This window comes from Bufo bufo, chromosome 9, assembly GCF_905171765.1.
Source record: "Bufo bufo chromosome 9, aBufBuf1.1, whole genome shotgun sequence".
Lineage (NCBI taxonomy): Eukaryota > Metazoa > Chordata > Amphibia > Anura > Bufonidae > Bufo > Bufo bufo.
In genome coordinates this window covers 57,568,908-57,590,084 of record NC_053397.1, presented here as the reverse complement: position 1 = coordinate 57,590,084, position 21,177 = coordinate 57,568,908, and the positions used below count along the sequence as shown (strand labels likewise).

Sequence of the window (21,177 nt, the reverse complement as noted above, 5' to 3'; positions counted from 1 at the left end):
AATAGTACTTCTTTTTGTGTGAATGTGACGTTAGCAGCGCTGGGCATGACCGGAGACGTCAGAGATGTTGCATGAAAGACTCTAGAAACATGCTTCATAAAAAAACAACTAGAAATTACATTATAATTATAGTGTGTGTGTGTGTATGTGTATATATATATATATATATATATATATATATATATATACACATATATACAGTACAGACCAAAAGTTTGGACACCCCTTCTCATTCAAAGAGTTTTCTTTATTTTCATGACTATGAAAATTGTAGATTCACACTGAAGGCATCAAAACTATGAATTAACACATGTGGAATTATATACATAACCGACAAGTGTGAAACAACTGAAAATATGTCATATTCTAGGTTCTTCAAAGTAGCCACCTTTTTGCTTTGATTACTGCTTTGCACACTCTTGGCATTCTCTTGATGAGCTTCAAGAGGTAGTCCCCTGAAATGGTTTTCACTTCACAGATGTGCCCTGTCAGGTTTAATAAGTGGGATTTCTTGCCTTATAAATGGGGTTGGGACCATCAGTTGCGTTGAGGAGAAGTCAGGTGGATACACAGCTGATAGTCCTACTGAATAGACTGTTAGAATTTGTATTATGGCAAGAAAAAAAAGCAGCTAACAGTCTATTCAGTAGGACTATCAGCTGTGTATCCACCTGACTTCTCCTCAACGCAACTGATGGTCCCAACCCCATTTATAAGGCAAGAAATCCCACTTATTAAACCTGACAGGGCACACCTGTGAAGTGAAAACCATTTCAGGGGACTACCTCTTGAAGCTCATCAAGAGTGTGTGTGTGTGTGTGTGTGTGTGTATATATATATATATATATATATATATATTATTAGTTTGGAATATTTTTGAATTAATTTTTTGTTGAGTCTAACTCTTTTAAAAACTCCCACCTCTCCTGGGGAGGGCGGACACCCAATAACAAAGCTTATTGTTGCTGTATTTATCTCCAGATATTGCTGAAATATTATGTGTCTCCATTGTGGTAGAGCAATAATAATACGTGTAAATAATTTGCTAACTTGACTTTGTTTTGCTTTTTTTTGCAGGAATGTTCACCCTTTCAGAAGTAGCATCACTTAATGACATACAGCCCACTTACCGGATTCTGAAACCATGGTGGGACGTGTTTATGGATTATTTGGCGGTGGTCATGCTCATGGTTGCCATCTTTGCTGGCACCATGCAAATAACCAAAGATCAGGTTGTTTGCTTACCAAAGTTAGAATCCGCAGTATGTTTAACACCTCCAGCAAGCAGAGATGGAGAGAACAAACCGCAAGGGTCTTCTCAACTTGAAACTACTACAGAGTCTGGTAAAGAATGGCTAAGTACCTCACCTAAACTTGAGACACATTTGAGAACACAAACGGACACTTTGATTAATCCAACTCCTTTAATTCCGGATCTTAATAAAATGGCAAGCAGCCCTGGAGGAAGAAAAACAAATCTGGATTATCAACAATATGTATTCATCAACCAAATGTGCTATCACGTGGCACTTCCATGGTACTCCAAATATTTCCCATACCTTGCACTTATTCATACGATTATATTAATGGTCAGCAGCAACTTCTGGTTCAAATATCCAAAGACTTGCTCAAAAATTGAACATTTCGTCTCCATACTTGGAAAGTGCTTTGAATCTCCTTGGACAACAAAAGCTCTGTCCGAGACCGCATGCGAGGACTCGGAAGAAAATAAACAGAGGCTAACCAGTGCTCAATCACTCCGAAAACATCTCTCAAATAGCAGTGAAGAGGGAAGTCCAAGCCCCAGTACTCCAATGATCAGTAAATCTGGATTAAAGTTCTCGGCAGACAAACCAGTGGGAGAGGTGCCTGGAATGACCATCTTAGACAAAAAGGATGGAGAGCAAGCAAAAGCCCTTTTTGAAAAAGTTCGGAAATTTCGTACTCATGTTGAAGACAGTGATTTAATTTATAAACTTTATGTAGTCCAAACAGCGGTCAAGACAGTGAAGTTTATCTTCATTCTGTGTTACACCTTGACTTTTGTAACTGCAATTAGTTTCAAACATGTTTGCACCCCAAATGTGGAGCACCTTACGGGATATACAGACTTTGAATGCACTCATAACATGGCTTTTATGCTAAAAAAGCTTCTCATCAGCTACATTGCCCTCATTTGTGTTTATGGCTTTGTCTGTGTATATACCTTGTTTTGGCTTTTTAGACGACCTTTGAAGGAATATTCATTTGAAAAAGTGAGAGAGGAAAGTAGTTTCAGTGACATTCCAGATGTTAAAAATGATTTTGCATTTCTTCTACATATGGTGGACCAATACGATCAGCTATACTCCAAGCGCTTTGGTGTCTTCTTGTCTGAAGTTAGTGAAAACAAATTGCGTGCGATTAGTCTGAACCACGAGTGGACCTTTGAAAAACTTAGGCAGCACATTTCTCGCAACGCGCAGGACAAACAGGAGCTACATCTGTTCATGCTTTCTGGAGTACCCGATGCTGTGTTTGAGCTTACTGATCTTGAGGTTCTAAGACTTGAACTTATTCCAGAGGCTAAAATCCCTGCAAAAATTTCTCAAATGACTGCTCTTCAAGAGCTGCATCTTTACCACTGTCCTGCAAAGGTCGAACAGACTGCCTTTAGCTTTCTAAGAGACAACTTGAAGTGCCTGCACGTGAAATTTACTGATGTGGCTGAAATACCCGCCTGGGTCTATTTGCTCAAAAATCTACGGGAGTTATACTTGATGGGTAATTTAAACTCTGAGAATAATAAAATGATTGGATTGGACTCTTTGAGAGAGTTAAGACATCTAAAGGTTCTCTATGTGAAGAGCAATTTGACCAAAATTCCATCAAACGTCACAGATGTGGCTCCTCATCTGACCAAGCTTGTCATTCACAACGATGGCACCAAGCTTGTTGTTCTAAATAGCCTTAAGAAGATGATGAATGTTGCAGAGTTGGAGCTCCACAATTGTGAATTAGAGAGAATCCCTCATGCTATATTCAGTCTGAGCAACCTGCAAGAGCTGGATCTTAAGCTGAACAGCATCCGTACCATAGAAGAGGTGATAAGTTTTCAGCACTTAAAACGGCTGACTTGTTTGAAGCTGTGGCACAATAAAATAGTCAGCATTCCTCAGTCCATTTCGCAAGTGAAAAATTTGGAGTCCCTGTATTTATCGAACAACAAACTCGAGGTGCTCCCCGTAGCTCTCTTCCACTTGCAGAAACTGCGGCATCTGGATGTGAGCTACAATTGTATTTGTGCGATTCCTCTCGAGATTGGCTTACTTCAGAACCTTCAGTACTTGTACGTTACAGGGAATAAAGTGGACATCTTGCCAAAGACACTATTTAAATGCATCAAGCTAAGAACTTTATGCTTGGGTCAGAACTGTATTACAGCATTACCAGAGAAGATAGGACATTTAGTACAACTGACGCATCTAGAGTTAAAAGGAAATTGCCTAGATCGCTTGCCTTCTCAAATCATTTACTGCCGTCTCCTCAAGAAAACCGGGCTTGTGGTCGAAGACCATCTTTTTGATGCATTACCATCGGAGGTGAAGGATGCATTAAACCTAGACACCAATGCATCTTTTGCTAATGGGGTTATTTAAGGCTATGTACAGAGCAGAGATTTTGACAGATATATATTTTTTTTTTTTTGTCCAAGTGCAAGACTTATAAAGTGTTTTGCTGAAAAAAATGGGGCAATCTACTTTGCTCAAAACAAGTAAACGTTTTTTTTTTGGACAGTATCAGTTCACTTACAGAGTTTCCGTTGTTCAATAGCAAAGCAAATAATTGTCTTAATCGATGCAGGTATATTCCCGTAATTCAATCAATTTATATATTTTGCAGATATTAGAAAATAAAAAGGTTTTTTTGTTTTCTTATGTGATCTGAACATATTCCTATCTGGATGTTTACGACTTACCTGTATGCCTACATGTTTATAGATCAGATGCCTATTAAATCTTTAGTTATAAAGTCTCTTTTCTTTTCTTTGGCAAAAATAAAAAAATAGATACCTAAAATGTAGATTTTATACGTACATCAGCTTGAACCTGTACAGAGGGACACTAGGTACAAATGTAAGTGTGTGTAATATACATATATATTTCTGAACATTCTCCATCAGATAGGGGTCATTTCTCTGTATTACTTTATGCTGTGGTGTGATGCCTCCATATACCATTGTATAATGCATGTTTTTCTGAAATGAAATCTGAGACCTGTGCAGGTATACTATGGTCCATATAATTCTGTAGGTGCCGTATTCAGCTCTGTGCATCTCAAAGGTTGTATGGATCTATAATATGCCATGTGTACAAGGATAAAAACACCTCATATGGATGACTCTTTATAAAACTAACAACAAGCTTAAAAATTCATCGGGAAGAAAAAAAAAAATCTTTCTCCGACTTTGTATAAGTGAAGGGAAGGTAAATCTAAGAAATGTCCATACTATCATTTTAGGTTAAGGTATATTGGATGATCTGATAATTAATACCGAAAACGATTGCATCGACTACTCTTAGGGTACGGCCACACAGTTTTTTTGGATGAGATTTTGTGGCAGCTCTGCCTGCAGGACTTTTTGCCAAAGGCCTCATGCACACGACCGTTGTTTGGGTCCGCATCCGAGCTGCCTTTTAGGACCCATTCACTTCAATGGGGCCGCAAAAGACGCGGACAGCACTCAGTGTGCAGTCCCCATCAGTGGCTCCGTTCCGCGGCCCCGTTAAAAAAAAATAGCATGTCCTATTCTTGTCCGCGCTTTGTGGACAAGAATAGGCATTTATATTGCCGGCTTCCGTTCCGCAAATTGCGGAAGGCAACACGGGCGGCTTCCGTTTTTTTGCGGGTTTGCGGACCGCAAGAAACTGCACGGTCGTTTGCATGAGGCCAAAGTCAGAAGATGATTCGACAGGAATCGTAAATATAAAAGAAGGACTTATTCTTCTCTTTCCTGATGGATCCACTTCTCGCTTTGGATGAAAGTCTTGCAGGCAGATGAGCCTTAAAATCTTATCCCAAAAACTCTTAGAGTAAGGCTCCATTCACACATCCGCAAATTGCGTAACTGGTACGGACCCATTCATTCTCTATGGGGACGGAATGGATGCGGAGAGCACACTATGTGCTCTCCGCATCCACATTTCCGGAGCGTGCCGCCGATCTTCCTGTCCGCGGCTCCCGAAAAAAATAGAACATGTTCTATTCTTGTCCGCAATTGCAGACAAGAATAGGCAGTTCTATAGGGGTGCCGGCCGGGTGTATTGCGGATCCGCAATGCACTACGGATGTGTGAATGGACTCTAAGGCCGCATGGTCAGGTTTCCTGATGCAGTTTAGGAATCCAAAATCAAGAGCTGATCATAAAAGGAAATAGAGTATAAAGGACAGATACGACTTCTCTTCTTTTTTTTTATTTTTATTTAATAACTTCTGGTTTTGGCTTCCAAACCTGCATGCAAAAACCTGACCTTGTGGCCGTACCCTAAGGGTCTTTTCACACGGCGGCGTTTACAGTGTAACTTTGGTGTGCAGAGCCGTGCTGAAATTCCAGAGAAAACCTGTCTGCGGCCGCACCCTTTCGCCCTCCAGTACATCTCAATGCTGAGGATTGCAGAGCAGCGACTTATAGCTGCTCTGAGAAAAGATGCTTCCCATTGAAATGAATGGGAGGCAGAAAGGACGCTGCTGCTAGTGGTTTTTTGGCAAACTTTAGACATGGTTGTCCACTACAAAATTGCTTCGTAAAACACACCATGTGAAGAGGCCCTACAGGTGGCTGCACATGGTGCAGTCTGCATAAATCCCGTTTTTGATGGGAGTTTTTGTGCATTTTTTATGCAATTTTTTTTTTTTCTGTGCGGATTTTCCGCAGATCTAACCTTTCCATTGAAAACAGTGAAATCCGCACAAGAAAAACACCACAATTGACACACTGCGGATCTCAAAAGAAGCAAAGTGTCCATGAGATTTGTGTAATCTCATACACTTTGTTGTATTACGGTTTTTACACGCAAAATCCAAACCGAAAAAAAAGTATGTAATAAGCAGCATGTTCAGGTAGCCTTTTATTGTGTGAATTCACTGTGCATACAATTCTATTATACCCTGGATCTGGCCATACAGATTTTATCAAATTAGTCCAAAACTGACACATTTGGCAGTATTGACTGATGACTACATGAGTATAGGCTTCCCAACTGTCCCCTGATGGCAGATCTCAGGGGAAAGAAGGATCAGCCATGTTGGGTGTCAGTATATTGATGTACGAAATATGCCTTTCTCCCATGCATAAAGGGTGTCCCCTGGCCTTTTGTTCAGCTATTGGCATGAATACCTAAAGTCAGTTCTTTGATTTGAACACTCCTTGTAAGACAGACCTCTCCTCCCATTTTAAAGAGCTGGTTTGCCCTCCTTTGAACCATCCTCGGCTCTCGTGGAGCCCAGAGCTAAATCCCAAATTCAAGATGTGGTCTTACAGGGTATTTATAGAAGGACAATATTAGCTTTGCACCAAAATTTGCCTTGCAGCTGCTGCCGGACATTGAGTACTACTGCTTAGCTTACTGATTAGTGCAGAAATAGGTTACATAAAGAATAGCGTAGAAAAACAATAAAGCCCCTAACTAGAGCTTAACTCAGAAGATAACTAGATAACCTAAAAAAGAAACACTGAGCACTATTAAGCTAAAAAATATTATTTTATTGAGCATATAGTTAAAAACATATACAAAGAGATGACGAACAAGTGCAAAAAGTGCAGTACAATCCTGGGAGAGTTTATCCAGTATGACCGTAATAAGGTAAGTGACCAAAGATATAAGCGCCTGTATATAGAGAAGCTCCTATGCAAAATATACACTTAAAAAGAGTATCCACAATGCAAATGAATGCATCAAATATAAAAGTGCAAGTGCATATTGTCTATTGTAAATAAAGGGCAAAAATATCAACCCTCAAATGTGGCTCTTTCTAGATGTGTAATTGTATCTATACAGCTGAGTCTAACAAACAGTAAAGTGCATGTGCAAGCTGTAGGAGATAATAGATAAATAACATGACCAAAATTGGTTTAAAAGGCAAAAAACCGCAACAGGAATCATCAGACATGCGGTCCAAACAGAACAAAGTCACATACCGTGTATGAAAGGTAACAGGTCCACAGGAAGACTGCACACCCCGACGCGCGTTTCGATTTGAAACCTTCCTCTGGGGGTACAGTCTTCCCACTGGAGAGCTAGTATTTAAATACCCATGCCACCAATCCAAAACATGCTAGTAGGTCATTTGATATCCGGAAGATTGATTGTTCAAAGGCACAGGTGAACTGCGCAGTGGCCAATTGCGCCAGTGCAGCTGCGCCCTTTGACCAAAGGACCTTCCATGACGTCAAACGCGTCATGATCCCGCGAGATATTCAGAGGCCGCGTAATGGCCAGTCACGCAAGCGGCGAAGTCAGGGGGATGGGTCACATGATCTCCTATAGTTCATCCCCCAAAAATCGGAGGTAAGTATAACAGATCATAAACAAATAAATACATAGGCATTAATGGTACAATTGTGTAAACAATGAAAGTGCATTGTGCATACTACATGGGCAGTAATAAATTAATGAATAGACTGAAGTTAGTGAAGTGACAATCATAGTCACGGGATCACCGAATGATGCGGCAGCCAATAATGGACGCCCCCACAAGAGGGGGATCGCATGACTAGGGGTTATGGGTAATCAAACAATGACAAAAAAATGGGGTAGATTGAGTCGCGGCCACAGGATCTCCCAAACATGCGGAGGCCAGAAATGGACTTCCAGCAGAGGGAGATCATGTGACAGAGAGTCACAACCACCAAAAGAGGAAAAAGTGAAGTGAGTCACAGTCACGGTCACGGGGTCTCCCGATGGTGCGGCGGCCAAAAAAGGCCACCCAAAGAGGGGGATCGCATGACAGAGAGTTATAAAATGATGATAAAGTGTTGAAGAGATAAGGTTAAGTGAGTCGCGGCCACAGGGTCTCCTCATGCGGTAGCCAAAAAATGGGCATCCACCAGAGGGAGGTCATGTGGCAGAGAGGCACAACCAAGAAATATGACAACATAATTGGTGCAATTTTTGAGTGATACATCAGGTCATGATATATCTGGATAAGTGACAAGTTGAATACTGAGGTAAAGTGAGTCGTGGCCACAGGATCTCCCTATTCATGCGGTAGCCAACAAATGGGCATCCAACACCCTCTTTGGGTGGCCTTTTTTGGCCGCCGCACCATTGGGAGACCCCGTGACCGTGACTCACTTCACTTTTTCCTCTTTTGGTGGTTGTGACTCTCTGTCACATGATCTCCCTCTGCTGGAAGTCCATTTCTGGCCTCCGCATGTTTGGGAGATCCTGTGGCTGCGACTCAATCTACCCCATTTTTTGTCATTGTTTGATTACCCATAACCCCTAGTCATGCGATCCCCCTCTTGTGGGGGCGTCCATTATTGGCTGCCGCATCATTCGGTGATCCCGTGACTATGATTGTCACTTCACTAACTTCAGTCTATTCATTAATTTATTACTGCCCATGTAGTATGCACAATGCACTTTCATTGTTTGCACAATTGTACCATTAATGCCTATGTATTTATTTGTTTATGATCTGTTATACTTACCTCCGATTTTTGGGGGATGAACTATAGGAGATCATGTGACCGGGATTCATGATCATATGACCCATCCCTCTGACTTCGCCGCTTGCGTGACTGGCCATTACGCGGCCTCTGAATATCTCGCGGGATCATGACGCGTTTGACGTCATGGAAGGTCCTTTGGTCAAAGGGCGCAGCTGCACTGGCGCAATTGGCCACTGCGCAGTTCACCTGTGCCTTTGAACAATCAATCTTCCGGATATCACATGACCTACTAGCATGTTTTGGATTGGTGGCATGGGTATTTAAATACTAGCTCTCCAGTGGGAAGACTGTACCCCCAGAGGAAGGTTTCAAATCGAAACGCGCGTCGGGGTGTGCAGTCTTCCTGTGGACCTGTTACCTTTCATACACGGTATGTGACTTTGTTCTGTTTGGACCGCATGTCTGATGATTCCTGTTGCGGTTTTTTGCCTTTTAAACCAATTTTGGTCATGTTATTTATCTATTATCTCCTACAGCTTGCACATGCACTTTACTGTTTGTTAGACTCAGCTGTATAGATACAATTACACATCTAGAAAGAGCCACATTTGAGGGTTGATATTTTTGCCCTTTATTTACAATAGACAATATGCACTTGCACTTTTATATTTGATGCATTCATTTGCATTGTGGATACTCTTTTTAAGTGTATATTTTGCATAGGAGCTTCTCTATATACAGGCGCTTATATCTTTGGTCACTTACCTTATTACTCTGTCATACTGGATAAACTCTCCCAGGATTGTACTGCACTTTTTGCACTTGTTCGTCATCTCTTTGTATATGTTTTTAACTATCTGCTCAATAAAATAATATTTTTTAGCTTAATAGTTCTCAGTGTTTCTTTTTAGGTTAGCTGCTTAGCTTACTGGTAAGCCCTTCTCTCGTCCTGTTATCCCCAGTATATTGTATCCCTTTGTCTATCCTGGCAGGGGAACAGCAACATTACGGCAGAGTGATCCGGCAAGCAGTTCCGGCAAAACGTATGCCAACTGATGGCATTTGTAAGACTGATCAGGATCAGAAAAATGCATTGAAATGCCGGATCCGTCTTTCCGGTGTCATCCGGCAAAACGGATCCAGCATTATTATTTTTTTCCCACCTTTTTTTCGGTCTGCGCATCAGGCATTCTAGTATTTTGAATGCCTGATCCGGTACTAATACATTCCTATGGAAAAAAATGCCGGATCTCAGGCATTCAGGCAAGTCTTCAGTTTTTTTGGCTGGAGATAAAACCATAGCATGCTATGGATTTCTCTTTTGCCTGATCAGTCAAAATGACTGAACTGAAGACATCCTGATGCATCCTGAACGGATTACTCTCCATTCAGAATGCATGGGGATATATATGCCTGATCAGTTCTTTTCTGGTATAGAGCCCCTGTGACGGAACTCAGTGCCGGAAAGAAAAATAAAAGTAGAAAGTGTGAAAGTAGCCTTAGGCCTCTTTCACACTTGCGTTGTCCGGATCCGTCGTGTACTCCATTTGCCAGAAGTGCCCGCCGGATCCGTAACACCGCAAGTGAACTGAAAGCATTTGAAGACGGATGCGTCTTCAAAATGCGTTCAGTGTTACTATGGCACCCAGGACGCTATTGAAGTCCTGGTTGCCATAGTAGTAGTGGGGAGCAGTATACTTACCGTCCGTGCGGCTCCCGGGGCGCTCCAGAATGGCGTCAGGGCGCCCCATGCGCATGGATGACGTGTCCATGCGATCACGTCATCCAATGCGCGTGGGGCGCCCTGACGTCACTCTGAAGCGCCCTGGGAGCCGCACGGACGGTAAGTATACTGCTCCCCACTACACTACCGAAACGACGTTTAGCTTAAGGCCGGATCCGGATTAATGCCTTTCAATGCGCATTAATTCCGGATCCGGCCTTGCGGCAAGTGTTCAGGATTTTTGACCGGAGCAAAAAGCGCAGCATGCTGCGGTATTTTCTCCGGCCAAAAAACGTTCCGCTCTGGAACTGAAGACATCCTGATGCATCCTGAACGGATTTCTCTCCATTCAGAATGCATTAGGATAATCCTGATCAGGATTCTTCCGGCATAGAGCCCCGACGACGGAACTCTATGCCGGAACAGAACAACGCAAGTGTGAAAGAGCCTTTAGCGTTTCTTTGAAAAAGCTCAAAATTATTATTCTAGTTAAAGCATCAACAACAACCAGATGCACATAGTGGATAGTTTAAGGGGTTGGCCAATTTCTTAGGATCTTCAGCATAGATCATCAATATCAGATTGGCGGTGGTCGTACGGACGCCTGGCTGTTTGAAGAGAACGCAGCACTTGTACGAGCGCCGACTCCTCTTCTCCGTTTACCTGCTTGATGGCAGCATTGCAGCGACAAGCAGGTGTAATTGCATGTCCTATGTCCCCATTCGCGTCAATGGGAAGAAGCAGACTGTGTGTAACTGCTCCTTCCCATTGATGTGAATGAGACAGGAGCTGCAATTACACCTCTTCGATGCTGCAATGTCGAAGGTGAGCAGGTAAACGGAGAAGAGAAGGCAGCGCTTTTAGGAGTCCTGCATTCTCTTCAAACAGTTGACCGGAGGGGTTGCCGGCAGTTGGACCCACACCGGTCTGGTATTGATAATCTATCCTGAGATTAGGTCATCAATATTGGAAAGTGGCTAACCCCTTTAAAGAGAGAGGCTTACCACAGGATTGATGCTCTGTGTGCTTGTGAACACTGTCTCTAAGTATCATTTTAATATAAGATACGATGCACTCATTATTTCACTCCCATATAAATCACACATTATCATTTGGAATAATGCCACACAAAGTATGGCCCGAATAGAAAAGTCAATATTTTCCCATTTAAAAGGAATTATTTCTTGTCAAGTGAAAACCATGAATACAACTATAAGGAAGGCTTTAATAATGGCTTAACCCAAATTTTACCCTAACTGGTATTATAAAATATATTATCTGTGCACAGGGATGGCAGAATTGATTACTAGAATTATGCTGAAAAAAATGTGTTTAACCACCTCCGGACCGCTGTACGCAGATTCGCGTTCCGGAGGTGGCAGCGCTGCGCACAATCACGCATATACGCGTCATCTCGCGAGACGCGAGATTTCGCTCAAAGCCGGCCCGCGCATGCGCATCGCGGGCCGGCAAAATTCAAAGAAGAAGTTCGTCACCAGCCTGCCAGCAACGATCATTGGCTGGCAGGCTGGCGATTTTCAAAAAATCCAATCAAAAGTCATATAACAGATCATATTAGTAAATATGATCTGTTATATGGCTTCTCTGCTCCTCTGCTGTTCCTTTTCGTCGGTTGGATCCAGCACAGGAGCAGACTGAACTGTGAGTACACCAAACACTTCACTGTAGCCCCTGATCACCCCCCTGCACCCCAATTAACCCTTTGATCACCCCTTTGATCGCCCCTGTCAATCACTAGTGAAAGGAAAAAAAGTGATCAGTGTAAACTGTCACTTTTTTTTTTTCACTAGTATTGGCTGTTAGGTTTTAGGGATAGTTTAGGCCCCTTGGTTAGGTAGTTAGCGTCAGTTAGCGCCCACCCCACCGCACCGCAGTCACTTTTATTCGCTGAATAGCGTATCGATAATCAGCATTTGTACTTTTATAGTATCTGTAAGTGATCAAAACTGATCACGGTCAGATCTATAATAGTATTAGTGTCACTTTAGTTCGCCCTCCACCCAAAACGCAGTGTTTGCCCGATCAGGCCTGATCGGTCGCCCACACGTGCGTTCACCCACGCCCGCCCCACCGCAGTGACAAAAAAAATATATTTTTTGATCACTGCACATTCATTTTACACGCACTGCGGCGATAAAAAAATCAGTTTTGATATTTTTTATCAACCGCAGCGGCCTCCGGTACTTCGCTAGCCTCCCCTTTGTAAGACAGGCTTGCTTTTTTTCTTGGGTAGTCTCAGGGAATACCCCTAAATTTAGTAGTCCAAAATGTCAAACAGGGGGTATTCTTCTGAAGAGGCCTACAGGATTCGGACCCAGTCGGATGAGGAGTGGGAACCCTCATCTGATGAATCTAGCGGGTCAGAATATGAACCTGTGGAAAGTGGCTCTCTGACCCAAAGTTCGGACGAGGAGGTGGAGGTCCCTGGCAGCACCAGGCGTACCCGGCCCCGTGTCGCTAGACCACAGGTTATGCAGGATCCGCTTCAAGAGCAGCAGAGTGGGGCTGTCGCTGCCGGATCACGTGGTGAGGCATACACCAGCAGCGCAGCCCTCCCTGGACCTAGTACCAGCACTGCCGTACAACATGGTGACGTGGCGAGCACCAGAAGGGCAGTTGAAGCTGGTACGGTGGCACGTGCACTAGTTAGCCCGTCGCAGACAGGCCCGTAGAGCCCCTAGAATCCCTGAGGTGCTGGCAAACCCTGATTGGCAGTCACCAACTTCAGCCGCACCTGTAGTTCCCCCTTTCACCGCCCAGTCTGGAGTTCGGGTTGAGACGGCTCAAATCGGTTCGGCCCTGGGATTTTTTGAGCTGTTCTTGACTGCGGAGCTCTTGGACTTAGTCGTGGCAGAGACCAACCAGTATGCCACACAATTTATATCCGCCAACCCGGGAAGCTTTTATGCCCAGCCTTTCCGGTGGAAACCAGTCCAAGTTTCCGAAATTAAAATTTTTTTGGGCCTTCTCCTCAACATGGGCCTGACAAAAAAGCATGAATTGCGGTCATATTGGTCAACGCACCCGATTCATCACATGCCCATGTTCTCTGCTGCTATGTCCAGGGCACGATTTGAGGCCATCCTCCGTTTCCTGCATTTTAGCGACAACACCACCTCCCGTCCCAGAGGCCACCCAGCTTTTGACCGGCTCCACAAAATTCGGCCCCTCATAGACCATTTCAACCAGAAATTTGCAGATTTGTATACCCCCGAGCAAAACATCTGCGTAGACGAGTCCCTAATACATTTTACCGGGCGCCTTGGCTTCAAACAGTACATCCCAAGCAAGCGTGCCCGGTATGGGGTCAAATTGTATAAGCTCTGTGAAAGGGCCACAGGCTATACCCACAAATTTCGTGTCTATGAGGGAAAAGATCAGACCCTGGAGCCGGTCGGTTGCCCTGACTACCTGGGGAGCAGTGGGAAGACAGTCTGGGACTTGGTGTCACCCTTATTCGGCAAGGGGTACCATCTTTATGTGGACAATTTTTACACAAGTGTGGCCCTCTTTAGGCATTTGTTTCTAGAACGGATTTGCGCCTGTGGCACCGCGCGAACTAGTCGCGTGGGCTTCCCCCAACGGCTTGTAACCACCCGTCTTGCAAGGGGGGAGAGGGCTGCCTTGTGTAACGAAGAACTGCTCGCGGTGAAATGGAGAGACAAGCGTGACGTTTACATGCTCTCCTCCATTCACGCAGACACGACAATCCAAATTGAGCGAGCAACCCGTGTCATTGAAAAGCCCCTCTGTGTCCACGACTATAATGCGCTCATGGGAGGGGTGGACTTCAATGACCAGATGTTGTCTCCGTATTTAGTTTCCCGCAGAACCAGACGCTGGTATAAGAAGGTGTCTGTATATTTAATTCAATTGGCGCTGTACAATAGTTTTGTTCTCTACAGTAAGGCTGGGAGAACACGATCTTTCCTCAAATTCCAGGAAGAGATCATCGAGAACCTCCTTTACCCAGGAGGTTCCGTGGCCCCATCCCCCAGTGTAGTTAGCCGTCTACACGAGCGACATTTCCCCAGTGTCGTTCCTGGTACCTCAACCCAACCGTCACCCCGAAAAAGATGTCGTGTCTGTAGCAGGAGTGGAATAAGGCGTGACACCCGGTATTTCTGTCCTGACTGTCCGGACCACCCTGCCCTATGCTATGGAGAGTGTTTCCGGAAGTACCACACACAGGTACACCTAGCATAGGGATTGCATCTCACAGGACAGGCACACAGGGCTATTAGGGCCCTTTTACTCTCAGCTGCTGCAAACCTCTCCTTTCACCTGGGATAAAGTGCATAACGTACTTCGCCACATCTTTGGGCGATTTGCGCTTTGTACATTGTCCCATGGGGAAGGAGAGGTTTGTTCTATAAAGGTAAAAAAAACTAAACAAAAAAAAAATTACCGGTAAGTAAAAAAGTTAAAAAAGTTTAAAAAAGTTAATATGTTCTGTTCTAAAGTTAATAAAGTTATTGCTTTGCGGCCTGGTTTTTTCGTTTTTGTTTTGTTTTTTTTACCTTCCAGGTGGACCAACCGATCGACCAGCTGCAGCACTGATGTGCATTCGGACAGAAGCATTGCGCTGCTGTCAGATTACACGCAAGTCGGTGTATGCGGCGCTGCAAGACGAGATTTCTCCTCTGCAGTAAAAGATATGTTTGCCGAGGCATATGAGCTGAGGAGGTGGCGGTGTTCATATACTTTGGCAAACACTTTGTATATATAAAAAAAAAAATCCCGGCAATGATTTATTCATCCACATCGATTGATGTGAATGGAGAAATCTGGTTTGCCAGGGCATACGAGCTGAAGTGGGTATGGATGTTGGGCGGAGCTCCTATGTCCTGGCAGACGCCTTTCCCCTCCTTTTTCTTTTTTTGGCAGAGATTTTTTCATCCACATTGATCGATGTGAATGAAGAAATCTGTGCCGTTCATTTTTTTCTTTCAGCCCAGAGGCTGAACGGAAAAAAAAAATCTCATTACCCGTATGCTCAATATAAGGAGAATAGCAGAAACTCCTAATGCTGGGCATACATGTAATGATTGCGGAGACCCTCAAATGCCAGGGCAGTACAAACACCCCACAAATAACACCATTTTGGAAAGAAGACACCCCAAGGTATTCGCTGAGGGGCATATTGAGTCCATGAAAGATTGAAATTTTTGTCCCAAGTTAGCGGAAAGGGAGACTTTGTGAGAACAAAATCAAAAAAATCAATTTCCGCTAACTTGTGCCAAAATTATTTTTTTTCAATGAACTCGCCATGCCCCTCATTGAATACCTTGGGGTGTCTTCTTTCCAAAATGGGGTCACATGTGGGGTATTTATACTGCCCTGGCATTTTAGGGGCCCCAAAGCGTGAGAAGAAGTCTGGTATCCAAATGTCTAAAAATGCCCTAAAAGGAATTTGGGCCCCTTTGCCCACCTAGGCTGCAAAAAAGTGTCACACATCTGGTATCTCTGTATTCAGGAGAAGTTGAGGAATGTGTTTTGGGGTGTCTTTTTACATATACCCATGCTGGGTGAGATAAATATCTTGGTCAAATGCCAACTTTGTATAAAAAAATGGGAAAAGTTGTCTTTTGCCAAGATATTTCTCTCACCCAGCATGGGTATATGTAAAATGACACCACAAAACACATTCCCCACCTTCTCCTGAGTACGGAGATACCAGATGTGTGACACTTTTTTGCAGCCTAGGTGGGCAAAGGGGCCCACATTCCAAAGAGCACCTTTCGGATTTCACAGGTCATTTACCTACTTACCACACATTAGGGCCCCTGGAAAATGCCAGGGCAGTATAACTACCCCACAAGTGACCCCATTTTGGAAAGAAGACACCCCAAGGTATTCCGTGAGGGGCATGGCGAGTTCCTAGAATTTTTTATTTTTTGTCACAAGTTAGTGGAAAATGATGATTTTTTTTTTTTTTCATACAAAGTCTCATATTCCACTAACTTGTGACAAAAAATAAAAACTTCCATGAACTTACTATGCCCCTCACGGAATACCTTGGGGTGTCTTCTTTCCAAAATGGGGTCACTTGTGGGGTAGTTATACTGCCCTGGCATTCTAGGGGCCCAAATGTGTGGTAAGGAGTTTGAAATCAAATTCTGTAAAAAATGACCTGTGAAATCCGAAAGGTGCTCTTTGGAATATGGGCCCCTTTGCCCACCTAGGCTGCAAAAAAGTGTCACACATCTGGTATCTCTGTATTCAGGAGAAGTTGAGGAATGTGTTTTGGGGTGTCTTTTTACATATACCCATGCTGGGTGAGATAAATATCTTGGTCAAATGCCAACTTTGTATAAAAAAATGGGAAAAGTTGTCTTTTGCCAAGATATTTCTCTCACCCAGCATGGGTATATATAAAATGACACCCCAAAACACATTCCCCACCTTCTCCTGAGTACGGAGATACCAGATGTGTGACACTTTTTTGCAGCCTAGGTGGGCAAAGGGGCCCATATTCCAAAGAGCACCTTTCGGATTTCACAGGTCATTTTTTACAGAATTTGATTTCAAACTCCTTACCACACATTTGGGCCCCTAGAATGCCAGGGCAGTATAACTACCCCACAAGTGACCCCATTTTGGAAAGAAGAGACCCCAAGGTATTCGCTGATGGGCATAGTGAGTTCATAGAACTTTTTATTTTTTGTCACAAGTTAGTGGAATATGAGACTTTGTAAGAAAAAAAAAAAATCATCATTTTCCGCTAACTTGTGACAAAATATATAAATAAAAAGTTCTATGAACTCACTATGCCCATCAGCGAATACCTTAGGGTGTGTACTTTCCGAAATGGGGTCATTTGTGGGGTGTTTGTACTGTCTGGCCATTGTAGAACCTCAGGAAACATGACAGGTGCTCAGAAAGTCAGAGCTGCTTCAAAAAGCGGAAATTCACATTTTTGTACCATAGTTTGTAAACGCTATAACTTTTACCCAAACCATTTTTTTTTTACCCAAACATTTTTTTTTTATCAAAGACATGTAGAACAATAAATTTAGAGCAAAATTTATATATGGATGTCGTTTTTTTTGCAAAATTTTACAACTGAAAGTGAAAAATGTCCTTTTTTTGCAAATAAAAGTTAAATTTCGATTAATAACAAAAAAAGTAAAAATGTCAGCAGCAATGAAATACCACCAAATGAAAGCTCTATTAGTGAGAAGAAAAGGAGGTAAAATTCATTTGGGTGGTAAGTTGCATGACCGAGCAATAAACGGTGAAAGTAGTGTAGGTCAGAAGTGTAAAAAGTGGCCTGGTCTTTCAGGGTGTTTAAGCACTGGGGGCTGAGGTGGTTAAAGGGGTTTTACAGGAGTACAATAAAGATAAGCTATCCAAAGGATAGGTCATCAACATCAGATCGGTGGGGGTCCAACTCCCAGTACCCCTGCCGATGAGCTGTTGATAGGGCTGCAGTGCTCCAGTTTCTGCAGTTTTCTTACAGCATACCAAGCACAGCGCCGTACATTGTATAGTGGTTATGCTTGGTATTGTATCTCAGGAAACTGAGCTGCACATAGGCCATGTGACCGATGGAGATGACGTCACTACCCTAGGAAGAAGCCGCAGCACTTAATAGAATGCTGTGGTCTCTTCAAAGAGCTGATCATTGGGGGCCCAGGAGTCATATCCCCACTGATTTGATGATATTGATGACCTATCCTTGAGGATAGATCATCAATATTGTACTCCTAAAAAAAAATTACAAAAAATTGTTGCATATACCACAAAATGATCCAAAAATGTATTTGCAATGATGATGTAATGATTTATTCACCCAATGTACTGCAACGCTTCAGTCTCTCTATGGAACCATTCTCAAGAGAACTGATACCTTGTGGTACGTTGGGTAAATAAATCGCTGGATTGCATTTGAATAGAAACTGGAGTGCTGTTTTGGTCAGTGCTACATGAAGAAGGCTTCATGGTGGTAAATGAAATCCCCTGCAGCAACCTACCATAGAGTCGCACTGACTCAGTGTGCTGGTATATGATGCTCCATCCATTGCCATAAAACAGATCTTTTTCCCAGAGGAAATATTTCTCTCTAATACCGAATTTGATAGAGCGGAATCTGACCAAAAAATAAATATATATATATTTTTTTTTTTTTGCCCCATATGAAAGCTGTCGGGTTTTACATTACGCATTCTGATTATACTGTGGATTTCATAATTTAGTAAATAGGTGGACTGCACACCTCCCAAGCGTCCTGGATCTGGTGGGACAGTCCCTAATTTTGGTGGCTGTTGTGGGAGGGCTGAGGCAAGTCCCGCTCTTAAATGTTTGATTCCTTAGGACGCAGGAACAGTTGACTGTAATAGTGAAGCAGGGAGCTGTCCGTCTTGCTTCACCATGCAGCTCAGCTGTCAGCGCTCCCAGCAGGCATAATGCGGTCATACCTCATGCTGCCGAGCTGTGGAGGGGGAGCGTGCCGGCCTGTGCAGTCCTCCTACACAGCCTAGTAAGCGCTGTGTGTGTGTGACTGCATCACGCCTGCTGGGGAGCGCAGGATGGCTCCAATCATTGGGGGAACGATAGGTGGCGCTACTGTGAGAGGGCACAATGTTGGCATAGCTACTGAGAGGGGCCACAATGTGGGCATAACTTGTGTGTGGAAGCGCTAAGGGGACTGGATGGGGTTGGACTTGTATAGATATGCATTGGATGAAGTTAGAAGCGTGGCTTAGTTTAAAAAAAATTGCTGGGGCCCGCTACGCTTTTTGTTTTAAAAAAAAAACTCTAAATGATTTTCCCACCCTGTTAGCTAGGGGGTTCAGTGTGGTGATGCTCATGGCCGTATTATAATAGATCCTTGGTAAACAACCTCCAGCTGTTATGAAACTACAACTCGTAGCATGAAGACTTTTCCTGGTGTCCTTGGAAGTCCCATAAAGGTGAATGGAGCATGCTGGGTGTTGCAGTTTCACAATAGCTGACGTGCCCGGAGCTTACAGACGAGGGCTGAAACAATTACTCTATTAAATCAAGTAACTCGACACAAAAAAATTTGCCTCGAGGATTTGTTTGTGCCATGTGACCACGGAGCGTGAGTGAAGTGCTTGCTGTTTACTCACGCTTCGTGGTCTCTTGCCGGCCGGCACTGCGTTGCACTGTATCCTGACTTACACACACATTATTATCAGGATGTAGTGCGGGTAAGCGCGCACCATGAACTGACGCTGTGTGACGTCAGGAGGACAGTGCAGCGTGTGGAGAAGCCAATGCAACTGCGCAGTGCCGGCGGCCCCCCTACAGGAAAGGTAAGTTTTTTTTATTTTACTGGCGCTGCGGACTGATGGGGGGGCTGACGGGGTTGATTGCTAGGAGGGGGAGACTGTGGCATTGGCGGGAGGGGAGCATGATTGCACTGGGGGGAACTCATGGGGCTGATGGCTAGGAGGGGGAGACGGTAGCACTGGGGGGGGGACCTGATGTCATGGGGAAATCTGATGGCACTGGGGGGAGCCTAATGGTGCTGGGGACTCATGACTAGGAGGGGGAGATGGTGGCACTGGGAGGGGGGGAGCCTGATGGTGCTGAGGTCTGATGGCAGGGGGATATGATGAGTTTTTATAAAGGAAAATGTTTTTAGTTAGTTTTTTTTCTCATTAGAGTACTCGATTAATCGTTAGATTAATTGGTAGAATACTTGATTACAAAAATAATCGATAGCTGCAGCCCTATTACTGACCGCTGTATTAGGCACTAAAAATGCTGCTGTACAACATACGACATATCAAAAAGTTTTCCTAAAGTGCAGTTACTCTTTAAATAAAAGTAGAAAGATCTACATGGAGTGTCCTGTATCTAGCCATGGATGTTTGGTGACCCTGTCACTTTGAAGTCCATGGGACGTTTGACTAGACTGCTGAATACAGAGCCTCTCCTGCAGTGTACTGCATTATGCTGCTATGCAGAGGCGTTCTCCGACACCTCGGCTGAAAGCAAGTGATATAGCTCTTGGCTTTCTGCGGTGTGGTTGCAGCGCCAGCCCTCTACAACCGTATAACTTTTCAATCAATAGGCTGCGTCACCAAGACTCTGTTTCTTTTATCAGATTACGAGTAGATCTGATACTTCTAAAACCCACAGGAAATGTTTAGTCCACAGACTTCAATTTAGGATAGGGGCTAAGTATATGATCGGTGGCGGTCTGACCCCTGTGACCCTCACGATGCTGCCGCTTCATTTATTCTCTGTGGGATGTCGGAAATTTTAGAGTACAGCCCCAGAGTGAAAGGAGTGGCAGCGTGCATGCTCGAAACGCCGCTCTAATCATTCACATGAATGAGACACCTGGGGATAGGAGATAAAGTTGTATTGTGGGGAACCCCTTGAATGGGACAGTTCGATAAAAATTCATGCTTAGTGCAGGACCTGAGGAGCAGTGCTTTGTCATGCTCCACCCTCTGTGTCTGTGCACAACGCATTTCATAGTATATCAGTATTGCTTGGGATGTTCCTTTGACATGTAGCATTTACTACCAGTCTTCACATAACACCATTGCGTACTGACACAACCAGATTTTTGGGGGCAATATGCTTTTATACAGCCATGGAATCCAGAGATGTCCATGAAATTACAATTCTGCAGCACCTATTCTTATCACTGTATGTTGTGGCTTTCCTCTATTACTCCTACTAGATGTTTATGAATACGTAACTGGACGCTACTAGCTGGAGATGTCCTTCCACGGTCTGACATCTGTCCAAATAAATTTATAGTAGGATTATCAGAGGAACCATAAAACACACAGTT

The 21,177-nt window shown here is 43.7% G+C and overlaps 1 protein-coding gene across 5 annotated transcripts in view; it reads left to right on the top strand.

Moving 5' to 3' along the window:
• The window catches only part of LRRC8D (leucine rich repeat containing 8 VRAC subunit D), a 101,810-nt gene extending 97,799 nt beyond the window's left edge, over window positions 1-4,011 (top strand). For all 5 annotated transcript variants that reach the window (XM_040407119.1, XM_040407117.1, XM_040407120.1 and 2 more), the window contains one exon: window positions 1,078-4,011. In XM_040407119.1, coding sequence (XP_040263053.1) covers window positions 1,080-3,638 — 2,559 coding nt within the window. In that variant the 5' untranslated portion in view covers window positions 1,078-1,079 and the 3' untranslated portion in view covers window positions 3,639-4,011. The remainder of the gene's footprint in view (window positions 1-1,077) is intronic.
• Window positions 4,012-21,177: the final 17,166 nt, after the last annotated feature.